The following is an 18,067-nucleotide window of genomic DNA, read 5'->3' on the forward strand; positions in this document are numbered from 1 at the left end:
CCAGGGCTGAAAAGTTCTCTCATCTCACTTTCCACCGAGCTGTGGGCTACCCTGGCCACATCGCCTGTCGCTTGTTGAACAACGGAGGAAGACAACGACGTTACAGTTTCAGGGGAAAGGAGAATATTTCTTAGAACACCAATGGCTTGCTGCAGTACTCGTCCCTCATTTCCTCCGTCCATGCTTGTCGGAACTTACGTGCATTACCTGTGCTTAGCAATCACATTGCATTATCTCCCGCCGTTTCTACAATACTGCTTCCTTTTCCACTATACTCATGCACGCACACACATATATTCTCCTCTCACTTACATATATTTTCCTTTCACACACATATATTCTCCTTTCAGTGGAGGAATTAATATATGTATGTGTAAGGAGAATATACAGTGGGTACGGAAAGTATTCAGACCCCCTTAAATTTTTCCCTCTTTGTTATATTGCAGCCATATATGTGTGTGAAATGTCGAGAATACATAATGTCTTATACGGCCCCTCATACTTGTCACATGACTTTGCTTCAGTGTGTGCAGCAGCTTCCTGTAGAAGCACTGAGGCTGGTACGTCTGAGCAGACACAGAGGACTGAAGTATTTAATATCACTGACTAAAGTTAATGAATAAATTACTGCTGTGGTGCCACGTGTGTAAATTTCACACGTGACAAGGGAAACTGGTGCCAAAATCAGGGGACACTGGAACACATACAGTGGGTACGGAAAGTATTCAGACCCCCTTAAATTGTTCACTCTTTGTTATATTGCAGCCATATGCTAAAATCATTTAAGTTCATTTTTTTCCTCATTAATGTACACACAGCACCCCATATTGACAGAAAAACACAGAATTTTTGACATTTTTGCAGATTTATTAAAAAAGAAAAACTGAAATATCACATGGTCATAAGTATAAGTATGATTTAAACTCACCTTTGTGTCTATAGAGGTCAGGACTACAGAAGAGCAACGGCTCCACGGGACTTCACCCAGTCTTCAGTGCTTAAGCTGGACCCTGAGACACAAAATAAGATACTGGTCTTCTCAGTGGTTCCCAACCTGAGGGACAGTAGCACATCGCCAAGCAAGAGACAATGTAGTGGATGTACCAATAACACCATTTAACACGACCAGCTGGACCAGACAAGCTAACGCCAAACTGCTCTAAAAGAAAACAAAATGTCTGTCTTCTCAAAGCAGTGATACAGTGAAAAAGTCCCCGGGGAAACCTAATAGTGTGTTCCGCCCACTCACTTTCTGCTTTACAAGAGCACTGTGTAATTAGTTGTAGATCTACAGCTGACTTCACATATGAAGGAAAATGGAAAAATAGGTTTAAGTATAACAGAATATGATTAGTAAATTTAAATAATTTCAAAACAATCGGCCAAAAATCTGTAGGATAACAGAAGAACAGGTTCTGTCATTATGAAGAGTTTCTTCAATTACTGTGTCTCCAGGCAGCATTTGTTCAATGTCCACTAACCACAGACTTTTCTTCGTGTCCACAGAGAGAAGAGGAGTCATGTTTCTGACAAGAAGCAATGGTCCCGCTGTTTCTGGAAGATCAAATTGATGATGGTGACTCATTGACTGATTATGATGAAGATAATGATCTGGACATTCAACATTACCCATCTCTAGATGGCTTTTTGTGCACAGCTTTGGAGAAATCCCTGGATAGTCAAACTGGCCACCTGGACCTGTTTGTCCGCTTCCTTTATGGCCTGTGTCTGTAGTCCAACCAGAGACTTTTAGGAGGCCTGCTGGGTCAGACAGAGAACAGTCCAGAAACCATCCAGAGAGCCATCGACAACCTTAAGTGGATGGAGGCCAAGTTTATTTCTCCTGACAGAAGCATCAACATCTTCCTCTGTCCTGACAGAGCTGAACGACCACTCTGTCCATCAGGAGATCCAAGAGTCCCTGTCAGAGAAGGAACTCTTTGAGATCCACTGCTCAGCTCTGGCCTACATGCTGCAGATGTCAGAGGAGGTTCTGGATGAGTTGGACCTGGAGAAGTACAAGACATCATGGAAGGGTCGACTGAGATTGGTCCCAGCTGTGAGGAACTGCAGAAAGGCTCGGTGGGTCCAGATTCTAACATCATTTTACAACATTGTGCAGCTACTGCCTCTGAGTCACAGTTTCTGAAGTCGGGGTTAAATCAGGTAACTAGAAAATGACAACAGGGTGCAAGTCTGCAGGTAAACAGCCTGGTAAGAACAGACACGCAATCCTGTTGCAACCAGGCAACGTGAACCATCTCGGAAATGCTGAATCAAACTGCCTGTGAGGAGCTGATCCACCAATGAGGGGCAGTTGTTCAAGCAGGTGACTAATCAAAGAACTCAGGTCTTCCAGAGCGAAGACTGTGGTTTTATATTAGACTGATACCAATTAATCAGTCAGAGATCTAAAATCTCTTTTGACAAAGGGGCAATAAAATCTTCTTGTTCCACCAGACTTACCGGTACCCATAATGTGCATAAACGTCACTGTAATAAACAGGGACCTGATGCGCCCCTGTGCCTGCCAAGTCGTAACTGACCTACCTAAACCCATATCTAGTCTTCCCTGAGACAATGTGCTCCAGCCACTGTCACTGAAATATGAATACAGTAACCAAACCAAACCCACACTATGGGTTTGGTAGATACATAGTCAGACAAGACTGACCTTGATTTATTATTTTCACACACTGACGCAAAGAAAAATATAACTTCCTCATTATACTTGTTTGCTGCTTTTGGACACAAAGAACTAAATGTGCTGGACAGAACTTCGGGAAAAATTTCTAAAACCATAATATCTGATGACAACTTGGTTCAAACATAGGATCTGTTTCAAATGTGCAAACCAAAGGTCAATAAATGGAGAGAACATCAAATTGCAGAACCGGCACACCCAACAGCAGCAAATGTAACTTTACTCAGTCACTTTTTCTAGGGTAACAGACTGAAAGGATGGACAAGCCTCCAGTTTGTCATGACCTGGCTATGAAGAGAGAAATAACAATGTCAAAATGTAATAAAGTTTCTAAAACAGGTCCAGGTGCCTCCAAATATCTGCTGCATCAAAAACACAACAGTGTTTTGTTCTCTCTCTGATCTGTTGTAATAATTCATTCAATTCAATAATTCAATGTATTTTGCATCTTTTCCCTTGTCCTTGAATTATTTTCTATTACTATTGTGTTTTGTGTCTTTTTGTGCAGACAGTGTTTGTTAAGTTTACATCACTGACTTCACATTAATCCTGTACTCTCAGACTTGGTGAATTTTGGCTTTCAGCCGCTCACTATGAAGTCGTGGCATCAGCTCTGAAGTCCAGCCCCTCCCATCTGACAGAGCTGGACCTGAGGGGAAGCAAGCTGCAGGACTCAGGAGTGAAGCTGCTGTCAGCTGGACTGGAGAGTCCACACTGTCAACTGGAATCACTTTCGTCAGTCCATTTACCGTCTTTTGCTCTTGTAGATCTTAAACTGCTCGAAGATTCTGGGTATTGACATTAAATGGCACACAGAGACAAGAACATCCTTAAAAAAATTAAAATCACTTTCTGAAACTTTTGAGAAGTGCACATCCAATACCAATCTAAGACAGCAGTATTACCTCTCAGCAATAGTTGCTTAATGTTATGCAGTAGAAATTTCATTAAGGCTGATTACCATGGCATCACATGAAACAGTCACAGGCAGACATGTAAGCAAATGGTTGTGAGAAATCTGGAAGAAGCAATCTTGTAGAAATCTGTGATTGTTTTAGTAAAAGGTGAATGGAAACCAAAGCTTCACCATCTGTTTTTATGTTTGTGCTGTGGTGTGTAGATGGTGGTAGGAATTTACCACAGCATCTCTGATGTAGATATCATCCATTTAAATACAGACTTGCTAATTGTGGACTGTCAGAGACCAGCTGTGCTTCTCTGGCCTTAGCTCTGAAGTCCAACCCCTCCCATCTGAGACACCTGGACCTGAGCAGAAATGACCTGCAGGACTCAGGAGTGAAGCTGCTGTGTGCTGGACTGGACAGTCTACACTGTCAACTGCAGACACTGAGGTCAGTTTATCTGCTGACTTTTGTCATCGCCAGAGCATTAACTGAACTTGCATTACCTTACCTAACTCGCATACCCCGTAACAGACATAATTTCGTGGTATGTATTATATGTCATGTTGTTTTCCACGCTGACAGTTCCTGTGCTGTGGACAGTGATGGCCATACCAGGCCCCATGAAGCTTTGAACCTTTTTGGACCATTGTATTGAAAATTGGTTCACTACTTGAAGCTTCATTCATTGAGTGACATCTGCTGGTGCAGTGGTTGTTGTGCAGCCTTGCAAAGGTGAAACTGATGCACCTTGCGTGTGCATGAGTTTTGTTTTAATGATGAGTTTTGTTGTAATGTGGAAATTACCTAAATAAAGCTGAAATCTAACTTCATTTTATGTGTCTGTTTTTCTTCCTTGCCTTTTGAATTTGAATACTTAAGTAATCTTCCTTCACCAGGAACTGTTTGGCCAGGTTGAACAGTGTGGGTACAGGGATTTGTGCCTCACCAGTAACCTAAGGGGTCCTTTGATCTGTCCAGAGGAGGAGCAGACAGATATCACTGAACCTCCACAATGGAATCTGCAGTATCGTTCTGAGATTTTCTGTCTTCTTCTGCATCTTTGTCAAGAAGCTTCCACAGGTCAATGCCTGAAAATAAAACATTACAGGACATTTATTAAGCATACAATTAAATACAAATAAATATATAAATACAAATGTGATTAATGGTGTACCCGTGAAAGCCGCAGCAGGTTCTGGCTGTGCTGGTGTTGATGGTACGTTGTCATGAGGTGCGTTTTGGATTAAGGCAGCACACTCTGACTTCAAGCGGCGCATAGCTGCATCAGCATTGGCTGAATTGTGAAAGCCAAGTGTTATAAGTATAAATGTGTTTAGGTTGTGTGACAGAGCGGCTCTGTCACTGACTGCGTACACACATCTCACACACACACTTAGCGGACGGACACGTCATCCTGGTAGCATTAACAGGCATTGATGACGTGTTGTTATACATCAGCTGTTGAGGACAGCACAAACACTGCACCTATGAAATCACAGTGAGATCAGTGTGTGATTTATTCTTCCTGTGTTTATTTGGAGGGGACCATAAACTTGGACATCCATTGTATTAATAACAGACTTGACAATAAGGCTTGAATCTTGGGAATATAATTTATCTTATTCAGTGGCACCAATTCAAAATTTCCCCACACTTGTAACTGTTTCCTTGATGGCTCCATAGCGAGTCAATCCAAAATGTGCTGACAAGACGTAGGACAGAGCGCTGTTTCATCCATCTGAAATACATCTGTATTGCTCCAATGTTTCAAAGCTCTGCCTGTCAAACCAAACCAGTCATCTGATTCAATCTGAATGAAGCAGAAGTGCTTCGAACGTCATCAGTCACGTGGTTTTTCCTGATTTGAAGCAAGCTCCAGCACAGTGCTTCAGAAAAATATCCTTCCGAGTTGGAAGCAAGCTTCGGAGCCTCGGTATCAGAGGGAACATCACTAGCTGTGGATCTTTGCATCTTTGCATCTTGCTGAACCTTCTCCTGGCATGTTTGTGTACAATGTGGGTCAGCAAAGCTGCTGAAACAAGTACCACCATCGTGGGTAGGATGGCTAACATGGAGCTGTCTCTGCATCTACACAGATCCCATCCATTTGGCAGTGTGCATTAAATTTTGACTGTTACTTTTGATTGGTTTCTTTTGTTTGACTTTGCACCGCCCCTCATCTGTCTAATCCTTTGTGAGGGCTGCCAGTGTCTTGTTGCTTCCTGGGTTCTTGGCATTAGGAAGAGGGGGGTCATGGTAGTGTTGCATCATGGTTTCCTCTAATCTGGACATATACAAACACCAGGATTACATGGCAGGAGTCCTGACTGTTTATTCGGTAATTACAGACTTCATAACTGTGAACTATCAGAGACCAGCTGTGCTTCTCTGGCCTCATCTCTGAAGTCCAACCCCTCCCATCTGAGAGAACTGGACCTGAACCTGAACAAGGTGCAGGATATTGGAGTGAGTCTTCTGTGTGTTGGGATGGAGAGTCCACACTGTCGACTGGAGGCTCTGAGGTACAGAATCTCTCTTTCCTCTGTGCAAATCCAAAAGCTAGTGATGGTTTGATCAAACCCTCCTCTGTGCAGGTTGAAGGGCTGTCAGATCACAGATGAAGGTTGTGCTTCTCTGGCCTCAGCTCTAAAGTCCAACCCCTCCCATCTGAAAGAACTGGACTTGAGCCTCAACAAAGTGCAGAACACAGGAGCGAATCTGCTATCTGCTGGACTGGAGAGTCCACAATGGAGACTGAAGACTGAGGTCAGTAGAGCTTGGACCATCATTTTCTGGCCAGTCAGATAAGATATTGGCTGTGATCATGTGTCTAAGATTACCTGACAGTAACTCTTACTGTCTTTATCGTTATAGGTTTAAATGAATCTGGGCTGTACAGACAGAAGATGTCTTTCCAAAAGATGCCATGTGATCAGGCTGGACACATACTACATATTCTGTATAAATCTACTGACATTAGAACCACACATTTGTCATCTGATACTCTGTCACATATAACTTTCAATATATAGAAGTCTTCATGAGTCCAAAGTCCTGAAATAACCTGGATTTGGGGGCAGAGAATTACTGGAACCCTCTGCTGCCTGGTTACTGCCTCGGGATAGCTGGTGCTCAGAATCCATAACTTTATTTGGTGAAGTGAATAACTAGAGTTCCATGGGCCAAATCATTCATTCATTCATTCATCTTCTATACTGCTCAGTCCCAAATGGGGTCGCGGGGGGGCTGCCAATCCCAGCTGGCAATCAGGCGAAGGCAGGGTACACCCTGGACAGGTTGCCAGTCCATCGCAGTGGGCCAAATCAATTTCGGCCTATTCTTCAACTTCAATTGGCTGGGAGCACCAGCTCAGACAGATGATGGAGACCATAGAGGCTGAAATCTGGTAAAGTGTACATGATGGTGGCGACGGGTTAGAAGTTTTCAGTCATGAAAGTGAACGACTGTTACACACTGATATCTGTGCATTTTCTCATGTGCTGATACGTTAGTTTGCACTATATAAACGGACACTGATGACTTGGGTGTGTAAGCCTTCTGCCTTCTTTGTGCTTTGTTGGCTATCATTGAATACACCCTGTTCTTCTTTTATTTTCTCTTTGGTTGAGTATGAAGTGCTTCACTTCCACAAATGACCCTTTACAGATACTTCATTAGGTTGCTTCAGTACAAATACGGCAGATTTTAGATTTACTCAATCCTTTACCCAAGTTTACAAGTGACCTGTTCATGGCAGCTGTGATGATTGATCTGTACTAGTTCTCTTAGAAATGAGGCTATGCCCCAAGTGCTGTTCATCTGTGCTGTAAACACCCCCACAACAGAGGGGTGGGGGTGTTTATAGCTACAACAGAGCCACACTGACATGACTGGATTTAAACGTTTGAAAAGGATTTTTTAAAAAAGGCATAAACAATCCTAATCACAGCACTTGAGTAGATGGTTGTAAATTAATGAAAAGATTTTATTTAGTGTTATTTAGTTTTCATATGTACCAGCTCAGTCACCTCGTCTCCACACACCTGTTGAACTGAACACCTATTAGACCACAAGGAGCTGAAGCACAACAAACATGACATGTATTAACCACTAGAGACAAAATCTTAAATATACAACATGGAAACCTAATACTCACAGTGCCTCTATGTGAAACGTGGGTTTCCGGCGCAGACTCCAGCTTCACCCACAGTCCAAACACATGCAGGTTGACTGGTGGCTCTGAACCAGTAGCTGAGTGGTGGTCTGTCCGTGTGTGTCAGCCCTGTGACAGGCTGGCCACCTGGCCAGGTGGACCCCACCTCTTGCCCTGTGCTGGCTGGGATTGACTCCAGCTCCATGCCGCCCCCTACAGGCTCAGTGGCAGAAGTGGTCCTGAATGTGTTAACCAGCGGTGGACAACGCACTCACGTCTTTCACAGTGTAACCGATCTTTCACATTGGAAAAAAGTGAACGTACACAAAAGAAGGGTGAACCAGAAGACAGGGTTGGTTTTTCATCTCACGGAACGCTGAATAGCTTTACACTGGTTGCCGTTTCCGTCGGACCTTGGACACCGACGGACCAAACAAACGCTGTGCATCTGGATTAAAATCCCGCCTGACACAATTGTGCACATCACTTTGTACAGAGAGTAAATTTTACAATCACAATTCAAAATGAAGTTTCGGGGGAAGATCGTAGACATCGCGTGTCTCAACCATTTCAGCCGTAAGTCGAGTATACTGGTTTAACTAGTAGCAACTAGTAAACGAAACCTTTAGAGCTCAAACAAGACGTTTGTCAACAAACCGATTAACGTTACTCGATGTAAGTAGAGAAAATCGGCAGCTACTGCAATAATCGGGTATCAGCAGAGTAGATTTTCAACACAAAACACAAAACTTGGCTGGTTTCGTCTTTTCTGCGGTGATAATATGCTTTTATTTGTCTTGTATTATAGCTAAACGGCAATTTTGAAGCCAACCTGTTTAAAACGGCTATTAATTGTAAAACTGCTCAACAGACTCATTGGAAATAATTATTAGTTGCAGCCCTAAATTAAAACAATTTTAACTTCCTTGTAGTCATTTGCTTGATTTTTGTTTCCGCACTATTTTGAACATTTGGCATAAAACATAAGGTAGTGAATATCAGACTGGTCATCAGCAAAATATTGGTATAAGTCTAAACAGTTTACAGCAGAAATGTCCTCAAATGTTGGTTAGTCAAGTTGTTTTCCTGCTGTTTAACATATTAAACTCATTAAAGACGTTGACTTTTAGCCTGAAATGCTGAATTTTCTGTCCAGTTTCAAAAATCCTTCAGAGGCTTCCTGGTCCAGTTTTATAACTGACTAAGTCTTTAATTCAGGAAGTAGTTGTTGACTCTTGAGAACTAGCTTCATTTACAATCATATAGTGGTTGAGGGATTAATTGATTAATCATTATCTTAGTATTATTATTCAGTAATAATTATGATGGTAAATTGATTAAAATCTGAGTGAGAAAAATGTCAAACATCCATGGTTGCAGCTTTTCAGATAAATGGCCACATCTTTGTGTTTTGGACCTGGAACAACAGACATGTAGACATCACCTCCGTCTCTGGGAACTTCAGTTACTTTTTTTTTATACACAAAATGACTGATTGAAAACAGTGGTGGATAGTGAGTAACAAAGACATTAAGTACAGTGCCTTGCGAAAGTATTCGGCCCCCTTGAACTTTGCGACCTTTTGCCACATTTCAGGCTTCAAACATAAAGATATAAAACTGTAATTTTTTGTGAAGAATCAACAACAAGTGGGACACAATCATGAAGTAGAACGAAATTTATTGGATATTTCAAACGTTTTTAACAAATAAAAAACTGAAAAATTGGCCGTGCAAAATTATTCAGCCCCCTTAAGTTAATACTTTGTAGCGCCACCTTTTGCTGCGATTACAGCTGTAAGTCACTTGGGGTATGTCTCTATCAGTTTTGCACATCAAGAGACTGAAATTTTTGCCCATTCCGCCTTGCAAAACAGCTCGAGCTCAGTGAGGTTGGATAGAGAGCGTTTGTGAACAGCAGTTTTCAGTTCTTTCCACAGATTCTCAATTGGATTCAGGTCTGGACTTTGACTTGGCCATTCTAACACCTGGATATGTTTATTTGTGAACCATTCCATTGTAGATTTTGCTTTATGTTTTGGATCATTGTCTTGTTGGAAGACAAATCTCCGTCCCAGTCTCAGGTCTTTTGCAGACTCCATCAGGTTTCCTTCCAGAATGGTCCTGTATTTGGCTCCATCCATCTTCCCATCAATTTTAACCACCTTCCCTGTCCCTGCTGAAGAAAAGCAGGCCCAAACCAGGATGCTGCCACCACCATGTTTGACAGTGGGGATGGTGTGTTCAGGGTGATGAGCTGTGTTGCTTTTACGCCAAACATAACATTTTGCATTGTTGCCAAAAAGTTCGATTTTGGTTTCATCTGACCAGAGCACCTTCTTCCACATGTTTGGTGTGTCTCCCAGGTGGCTTGTGGCAAACTTTAAACGACACTTTTTATGGATATCTTTAAGAAATGGCTTTCTTCTTGCCACTCTTCCATAAAGGCCAGATTTGTGCAGTATACGACTGATTGTTGTCCTATGGACAGAGTCTCCCACCTCAGCTGTAGATCTCTGCAGTTCATCCAGAGTGATCATGGGCCTCTTGGCTGCATCTCTGATCAGTCTTCTCCTTGTATGAGCTGAAAGTTTAGAGGGACGGCCAGGTCTTGGTAGATTTGCAGTGGTCTGATACTCCTTCCATTTCAATATTATCGCTTGCACAGTGCTCCTTGGGATGTTTAAAGCTTGGGAAATCTTTTTGTATCCAAATCCGGCTTTAAACTTCTCCACAACAGTATCTCGGACCTGCCTGGTGTGTTCCTTGTTCTTCATGATGCTCTCTGCGCTTTAAACAGACCTCTGAGACTATCACAGTGCAGGTGCATTTATACGGAGACTTGATTACACACAGGTGGATTCTATTTATCATCATTAGTCATTTAGGTCAACATTGGATCATTCAGAGATCCTCACTGAACTTCTGGAGAGAGTTTGCTGCACTGAAAGTAAAGGGGCTGAATAATTTTGCACGCCCAATTATTCAGTTTTTTATTTGTTAAAAAAGTTTGAAATATCCAATAAATTTCGTTCCACTTCATGATTGTGTCCCACTTGTTGTTGATTCTTCACAAAAAATTACAGTTTTATATCTTTATGTTTGAAGCCTGAAATGTGGCAAAAGGTCGCAAAGTTCAAGGGGGCCGAATACTTTCGCAAGGCACTGTAACTATTGTTTGAAGGAAGAAAACTGAATTTGAATTGAGATTTTGTAAGCGACAGTGACATGGTCTCTGTCTGTAGCTTGAATTAAAACCAGAAGTGTTTTCACTGGCTGAAGTAGGACTTATTGTGCTTAGTAACTTTGCTCTTACTCATCACCACCAGGAGTCATCACCACCATCTCAAAGCTGACGAAGACGTGCATCCTGCGACTGACTCCAGACAACCTCTTCTTTGTTCTCTGTGGGAAAGTGGCCAACGGAGGCGTCAGTATGTGGTGTGAACTGTCTCAGGTTAGAGCGCATGTGCTGAGTTAGGTCTCACTCGTTGGGAAATAAAACAATCACTGGGACAGAAGGATGTAAGGTTCACTGACAGGGAGGTGGTGATGGATTAGATCTTTTTTTTCCTCTGTTGAGAAGTCGTTATTTAGTGGCCTGGGAGATCAGCGGAACTCCTGTGTCTGTGGTATTATTAAAGTCGTACCTACATCGGTGAATGTGAGATTTTCATTCCACTGTGATGCCTTCAGCTGTCTCGTTTTGTCCGACCAACAGCACAGACCTTAAACACATTCGGTTTACTGTCATAGGAAACAGCACAGCGTCACATGTGAAAAGCCAAACCCAGAGAACGTCTGACATTCAGTGTCAAAACCGACTGAAATGATTAATTGATGATCAGAATAGTAGCTCAGTAATTTCCTGTCACTTAGTCTACAGTAGCACACTAGTTTTAGTGCTTTCTGCTCTTGGCAGAAAGTAGTTCTCCATGAAATCTGTCTCGCTACTTGTAGCTGCCAACTGTCTGTGGCTCAGTTCATCAGGATTTCTTGGATTTGGGTGAAGTGACCAGTGTGTCATTCCTCCCTCAGGCCAACTTCTTTGACGAGTACCAGATGGAGGGCATGAACCCTGAGGACAATGAGATTTGTCTGGAGGTGGCTCCCGAGAACATGTCCAGAGCCCTGAAGACGGTCCAGAACGCCAAGGTCGTCAAAGTGAAACTGACCAAAAAACATTGTCCTTGCCTCACCATCGTCGCCGAGCTGGTGAGACTGGACACATTACTCCTGCAGCGTGCAGGCAGTGGTGTGCATGCTGCTACATGTCTACTGGAGGAAACCAAAGAAAGTTGTTTTCATGCAGGACATTTTTCTGTGTCCATTTACACCTACACGTGCTTATATACTGTATCATCATGTTTTTTTCTCTTGGTCTCACTTAAACCTGCAATAACAGATCTTTTGGCCACCCGGAGGCAGCAAATCAAGGTATGAACATTAACATGTGACCACCTTTAAAGCTGATATGGTAGAATGACACTGAAGACAGTGTCACTATGTGAACGGTGTCAGAGATTTATCAGCTGAGCCTGCAGCGCCCCTCAGTTTACAGAGCTTTACAGCGAGTCTCAGCTCCTTGTGTAGTGTCAGACCACAGCTTTACTGTCCTGGTTCACTGTCACTGCCCTCATGATGCAGTTCTGAGCCACAGCAGGAAGCAGCTGTTGTCAGAGAAGATGCTCTAAACAGCCGCCATCCATGACCCACTCAGCAGCAAACAGCAGACGGAGCCAGTCAGAGACCAGCTGGGGGACGCGGAGCATTTAGCAAACATCACTCTGAATGAATGATCTTACTGCTCTGTAAGTGCTGGATGTGGAATAAGCAGCTACACTGTATCAGCTCAGAAGGTGGTGATATGTCAGTGCTGTGTTCAAGTGGCCAATCAGCATCTGTTACTGCAGGTTTTTACTCAGTGGCGGTTTTTGGCATGGGCGAACCGGGCAGTCGCCCGGGGCGACATTTTTTCATGACACATGGGGGGCGGCACAAGCACTTGGAAAGAAAATAATCTGCGCCTCTAAGCAGTTTTTTATTATCTATCATATATATTCCCCTGCTTGATGAGAAGGTGCCATACACAGAAGCTGTGTGAGAGGTGGAAAGGGGAGGGGAGGAGGCGCGGGTGCAGGAGGAGAGTTCACCTCTCCCAAATGGAGCGGACAAAGGAGCGGGGTCCACTTAGTAGGCTAAACTAAGTCAGTGACACCTTGACTTTCTTCCAAATAACGCACATTTCATTCATAATATTATAAACACAGGCCTATAATTTGCACGCTTTTGTTTTTTCCAAATTGTGTTAAATGGCTAATAAAAATAGGTAATACAAGGTGAATTGGTATAGTCTTGACTTCTGGTCATGAGTAACAGTGCTGGGGGATGGGAAATCTGTTGATTGCAAGAAAAAAAAAAAAAAAAAAAAAAAACAGCGATGGAGAGAAAAAGGTCAAAGCTGTCAGGTGCCCAATTTAGGAAAAGAGAAAAGAAGAGGAGAAACGAGCAAAGGATAAAGGTATGCAACTACGTTCTGTGGGATTACGGTATCCATGTCATCAATGAAGGGCTAATGTTAATTTATTAGTATAACATTAACTCTTAGTTTTTGTTAGCCTTCTTGCTATGACTGCATCACTGTGCAAAATTTAGTGTTTTTTCCCTTGGGGGGGGCTCAGAGGGGGGTCTCGCCCGGGGAGTAATTCAATGTAGAACCGCCACTGTTTATACTGTTCATTACAGCAGTGCAGAGCTGTAAGTCAGAGAGAGACTTAACCCAGTGACATCTCTGCTCGTTTCGTCCAGCCCACCCTGTCCAGCGTCAGCCGAGTTGTTACTCATGACATTCCAGTGGATGTTATCCCCCGGAGGCTCTGGCACGAATTCAAAGAACCAACCGTGCCAGACTTTGATGTAAGTGCACCACTGTCCACATACTTTAGTCTTTAAAATGGACACACGTCAGAGCAGAGCATTTGTCTTTCATTCATTTCCAAACACTGACAGATGTGTCTTTTTGTCTCTGTGTGCAGGTGAGTATCTACCTGCCTCCTCTGAAGACCATGAAGAATGTTGTGGACAGAATGAAGAACCTCTCCAACTTCCTGGTAGCATCACATTTCTCTAACATCATGTTGAGTACATGGAACAGTGCTCAAGTACAGAGAACTCAAAATAGGGGTTATGCGCAACTTACTTCCGTATACTGCAAAACAGAAATCATCCGTTTCTGGTTTGCGACTAGTTTGAAATATGGCACTGTTCTACTCAAGATGTCTCCAAGAACTACCAAAGATGAAGATCACGGATGTACATCGAATATGCAGTTCGACGTCTAAAACACCAGGCAGCAAGCTGGATAAGGGGTTTAAGCTACATGCTTCTTCATACATCCACGACTACGAAGGTAGAGTTATGTATCGGTTATTTTACAAATGGAGATGTAGCTAAGCTAGTTCATAAGATAACTAGCTAATGTTATCAATATTTACACCGAGCATCTGTCTGGTACACCAAAATAATGTAATGCACTACCGGAAAGCTAATAGTAACTAAGCTTGTGTAATGCAAAATGCTAAATTCGCAAACTGCTGGGCTTCTAATTTTTCACGTGCCATGTCCAAGGCTGATGGTTCTGGTGACAAACAGCACTGGAACGGCTCCTTCTTTCAAACGCCGTTGTCCACCTTGAATTACATCTGTGGAGACGAAGTGTCTACTACATACTGTTGTCGTCCTCTTAATTACAAGATTATCACGTCGTACATTACGGATCCATATTTTTCTTAAGGTTTCTTCCTTAGGGAAATGGTGAAAGCTTATGGCTGAATTGAAATTCCCTGACATCGCACATTGAGGTACGCAGCAGAAATCACTGTTTGGACCATCCCGCTTCTGGTATTTGTGTCTTGAAAAAGACTTCTTTTTTTTTTAATCTACGAACTAATCAAATAAAACGAGCTCAAAGAACGTGTTTCGCATTACTGTGTCACCGGCGTTCTGCTGAAAAGCGGAAGTGCGCTGAAACGGGTCAGCGCACTTCCATCGAACTGCATATTGGATGTACATCCGTGATCTTCATCTTTGGTAGTTCTTGGAGACATCTTGAGTAGAACAGTGCCATATTTCATACTAGTCGCAAACCGGAAACGGATGATTCTGTTTTGCAGTATACGGAACTAAGTTGCGCATAACCCTTATTAAAGTTTGTGTGCGTGTGTTGGCAGGTAATCGAAGCCAACCTGAACGGAGAGATGAACCTGAAGATCGAGACTGATCTGGTTTCTGTCACCACTCACTTCAAAGACCTGGGAAATCCTCCCTGGGGTAGGAACAGTGTTACAGCCTCATGTCTGTAGTCACAGCTGTGTGGACAATAGCATTGGTATAATAATGGAAACATGCTGAATAGCTGTCAGATCAAGTGAGATTAACTTTACATTCGTATTCCGCAGAGGACAAATCCTACTGACTCGGCTGTGACTTTTCCTCCACTGTCACCGTGGGGTGACATTTTGGCTTTTAAACGAAACACCTTGACAAGCGCTGGATGCCCTGCCATGACATTTAGCACAGATAACTGTGGTGCCCAGAGCAGCCTAGCTGATCCTCTGACTTTTCATCTAACACCTGATATGTTAGCATTGTGACTGTGAGGAGGTTAGCATGTTGATGTTAGCCTTTAGCTCAAGGCGCCGCCTGACAGAGCTGCCGATATGTCTGTAGACTGGTCGTACATTTATATATGGGGAAACTTTCTATGCTTTTCTTCTTCGGTGTCTTCAGCTTCAAGATTCATCTTCTGAACATTGTTTTGCTGCATTTTTTGCCTTGATCTCTGTATTGTGTGTGTGTGTGTGGAGCACACAGGAAATGTAGAGACAGATGCAGAGATGTGATTCCGTGGTATTTCACTAAGTTTCCTAGTGCCGAGGATTTTTTTAATTCACTTTTGCTCTGCGCTTGTTTTTTGTTTTTGCACATCCTTTAGAAATTCTTTTTTCCAAGATCTTCAGATTAAACATACTGGGAAAGTTTTTTCTCAGGTGACACAGGAGCTCAGAGCTGTTCAAGTTTGGGTTCCCTGATCTGGCTCCAGCTTCTGGTTGGGGGAAATGTCTTGCATATTCATCTGCCTCCATCTCTTTCTGCTTCCTGTCCCTCCAGGTGACGGTGCCTCCCAGGGCAGCAGCTCGTCTCAGAGCAGGGACCCGGAGGCCATGGCCGAGGCCCGGGTTGACATCAGGAGGTTGCAGCAGTTCCTCATGGGGCAGCAGGTCAACCCCAGCAAGGCCATGTGCAGTAAGTCAAACCCCTGCTCCTTGTCTGTGAGGAGGCACTGCACAGATTAGTGCAGTATGATCCTTTAGCTTTTCCTCTGCTGCCTGTGTCTACCAGCTGCAGCTCCTGGACACTTTGCAGGTTCACGTGAAATATAAAAATAGCGATCAAGTAAAAATCCAGAGCTCCAACAGGAAAAACAGTGTCGATTCAGCACTGGTGACACTTCTGAGAGTTTTCTGTTTTGGGATGCACAGACAGTTAGGAGGGCATGACATCAGCTGAAGTGAAACCTTACTCGGCCCCTGTGCTCATTACTGTACCTGCGGTGAAACCTCAGCAAGTTTAAAAACACCTGTTACATGAGTATTAACATGCAGAAACGTGACCGTTTCGGTTTTGCCTGCTGTCTGGCCTCCACCGCTGTGGCGTTCTCACAGCCCTACTGCCGACCACCATGGTTTTACGTCAGCAGGCTAATTCGTGTAATATTCCCTGGGCTTCAGCCCTGCTGTGGAAATGCACATCACATTGTGCTCGAGCATCTTTTACCCCAGGGATGGTTCTTGGGCTTCAGTTCCTGGGGAAAAAGCAAGTTCTGGGAACTTTCTGGTGGAATTGTGGCTTAATAGTTGTATCTCTAGATTGATGGTTAATAAAGAAGTGGGGTAACGGAGATCCTGGTACATGTGTGTACAACACACCTGCCTCTGAAAAATGAAACACTGATTTGACGTCCCAGAAGTACGATGTCCCTGACAAGAGAATCTGTACAGGAGAACCGGTTCCTGTGGAAACCAATGAGGTTTTTCTACAGTCTTATATAAAACTCATACTACATGGTAAATGGTCTTATATTTGTATAGTGCCTTTCTATGCTTTACAGCACACTCAAAGCGCTTTCACACTATTTGGCCATTCACCCATTCACACACCGGTGTCATCACCGGGAGCAAATCGGGGGTCAGTGTCTTGCTCAAGGACACGACATGTTGACTGGACGAGCCGGGAATCGAACCGCTAATCCTCCGGTTAGGAAACGACCCGCTCTACTTCCTAAGCCACAGACGCCCCATACATGCTGGCAGGAGCGAGAGAAAACGTGTCATTTGGGTGAACTGACCCTTTAATCTACTGGGAAAGCGACAACAGGGTTGGACCTGCATGTCAGGGCTGGTAGAGTTAATACCAGGACTCTTGTACCCTGACATGTAGCAAACACACCTGTAACAGAGTAATTCTATGTTCACACTGTAAAGCTGTTTATGTCACTGGTCAGGTGATGTTTCCATTGCCACTGTCCTCTTGTCTCCTCAGACATTGTCCATGAGAAGGTGGTCCACCTGATTCTGCTGCACGATGACATGTCGCTGCAGTACTTCATCCCTGCCGTGGTGTAGACGCTCTGCAAACCGCTCAGGTCATTTCTGGAGAACTGGGCTGCAGACCTGTTCCAGGTGTGTTCCCCACCTGATGTCCTCCGTCAGGTGGAACCCAGAACGATACGACACTGCTGACGTGTGGATGTCTGTCCTACATTTTAATGAGCTTGACTCCAGCCCTCACAGAGAACCTCCGGACAGCAACACCCACCGACATGCCGGTAAACACACACCTTCACAGAGGAAGGTGGAAACTGTGACACTGGGACAGTTGAGATAAAAGACCAAACAGAACAAGGTGTGCACTTACTGTTTGACTTGTTTTGTATTAAAAATGAAGATATTTAAAATCTGTGTCTTATTTCACATCAACAAAATGCAAACGGTAGCAGTTCCGCACACCCTGCTTCTGACACCACCTCCATGTCTCTGTAGCTCTCAGTCATCTGATCACAAGGTGACACTGACTGAGTGAATGCAGCCTGTTACAGAGATGTGATACAGAATGTAATGGAGTTTGTACCCAGAGACAGGCAGCCTTGCAACCTGCCACACTCACCAAACTGCATGGGCACATACACCAGTTCATCAGGAGTCAGAAAACTGTCAGTCAGGAAAAACAGACCAGGACCCAAATGAGA

General features: G+C 43.6%; 2 protein-coding genes across 6 annotated transcripts in view; both read left to right on the top strand.

The window, feature by feature from the left end:
* Window positions 1–6,848, top strand: part of LOC109974957 (ribonuclease inhibitor-like) — a 15,564-nt gene extending 8,716 nt beyond the window's left edge. The window contains exons 2-5 of one of the 3 annotated variants that reach the window (XM_020625428.1): window positions 1,507–2,082; window positions 3,266–3,439; window positions 3,883–4,056; window positions 4,192–4,391. In XM_020625428.1, the coding sequence (XP_020481084.1) occupies window positions 1,970–2,082; window positions 3,266–3,439; window positions 3,883–4,056; window positions 4,192–4,264 (534 nt within the window). In that variant the 5' untranslated portion in view covers window positions 1,507–1,969 and the 3' untranslated portion in view covers window positions 4,265–4,391. Of the gene's footprint in view, window positions 1–1,506; window positions 2,083–3,265; window positions 3,440–3,882; window positions 4,392–6,253; window positions 6,376–6,483 lie in introns of those variants that run through there. The other 2 variants (XM_020625427.1, XR_002277059.1) reach the window with 2 other exon arrangements.
* A 1,152-nt stretch (window positions 6,849–8,000) lies between these two features.
* Window positions 8,001–17,763, top strand: hus1 (HUS1 checkpoint clamp component). Of its 3 annotated transcripts, none has more exons than XM_020625424.1 (8): window positions 8,001–8,338; window positions 11,091–11,218; window positions 11,800–11,976; window positions 13,570–13,677; window positions 13,797–13,871; window positions 14,988–15,090; window positions 15,931–16,065; window positions 17,362–17,763. In XM_020625424.1, exons 1-8 carry the CDS (start codon window positions 8,287–8,289, stop codon window positions 17,442–17,444), a joined length of 861 nt encoding a protein of 286 aa, XP_020481080.1. In that variant the 5' UTR covers window positions 8,001–8,286; the 3' UTR covers window positions 17,445–17,763. The 3 variants fall into 3 exon arrangements, with proteins under 3 accessions (XP_020481080.1, XP_020481081.1, XP_020481082.1); XM_020625425.1 differs by having other exon boundaries at window positions 8,003–8,338; window positions 14,991–15,090; window positions 17,362–17,762; XM_020625426.1 differs by lacking the exon at window positions 8,001–8,338 and adding an exon at window positions 8,355–8,437.
* The last annotated feature ends 304 nt before the right edge of the window (window positions 17,764–18,067 follow it).

This window comes from Monopterus albus, unplaced genomic scaffold, assembly GCF_001952655.1.
Source record: "Monopterus albus unplaced genomic scaffold, M_albus_1.0 scaffold355.1, whole genome shotgun sequence".
Classification (NCBI taxonomy): Eukaryota; Metazoa; Chordata; class Actinopteri; order Synbranchiformes; family Synbranchidae; genus Monopterus; species Monopterus albus.

Excerpts from the sequence above, each read along its gene's own strand:
- hus1 (XM_020625424.1), top strand. The coding sequence starts at position 8,287 with ATGAAGTTTCGGGGGAAGATCGTAGACATCGCGTGTCTCAACCATTTC. Across the intron at positions 8,339-11,090 it reads GTGTCTCAACCATTTCAGCC|GAGTCATCACCACCATCTCA; the intron begins GTAAGTCGAGTA and ends CATCACCACCAG. Across the intron at positions 11,219-11,799 it reads TGTGGTGTGAACTGTCTCAG|GCCAACTTCTTTGACGAGTA; the intron begins GTTAGAGCGCAT and ends TTCCTCCCTCAG.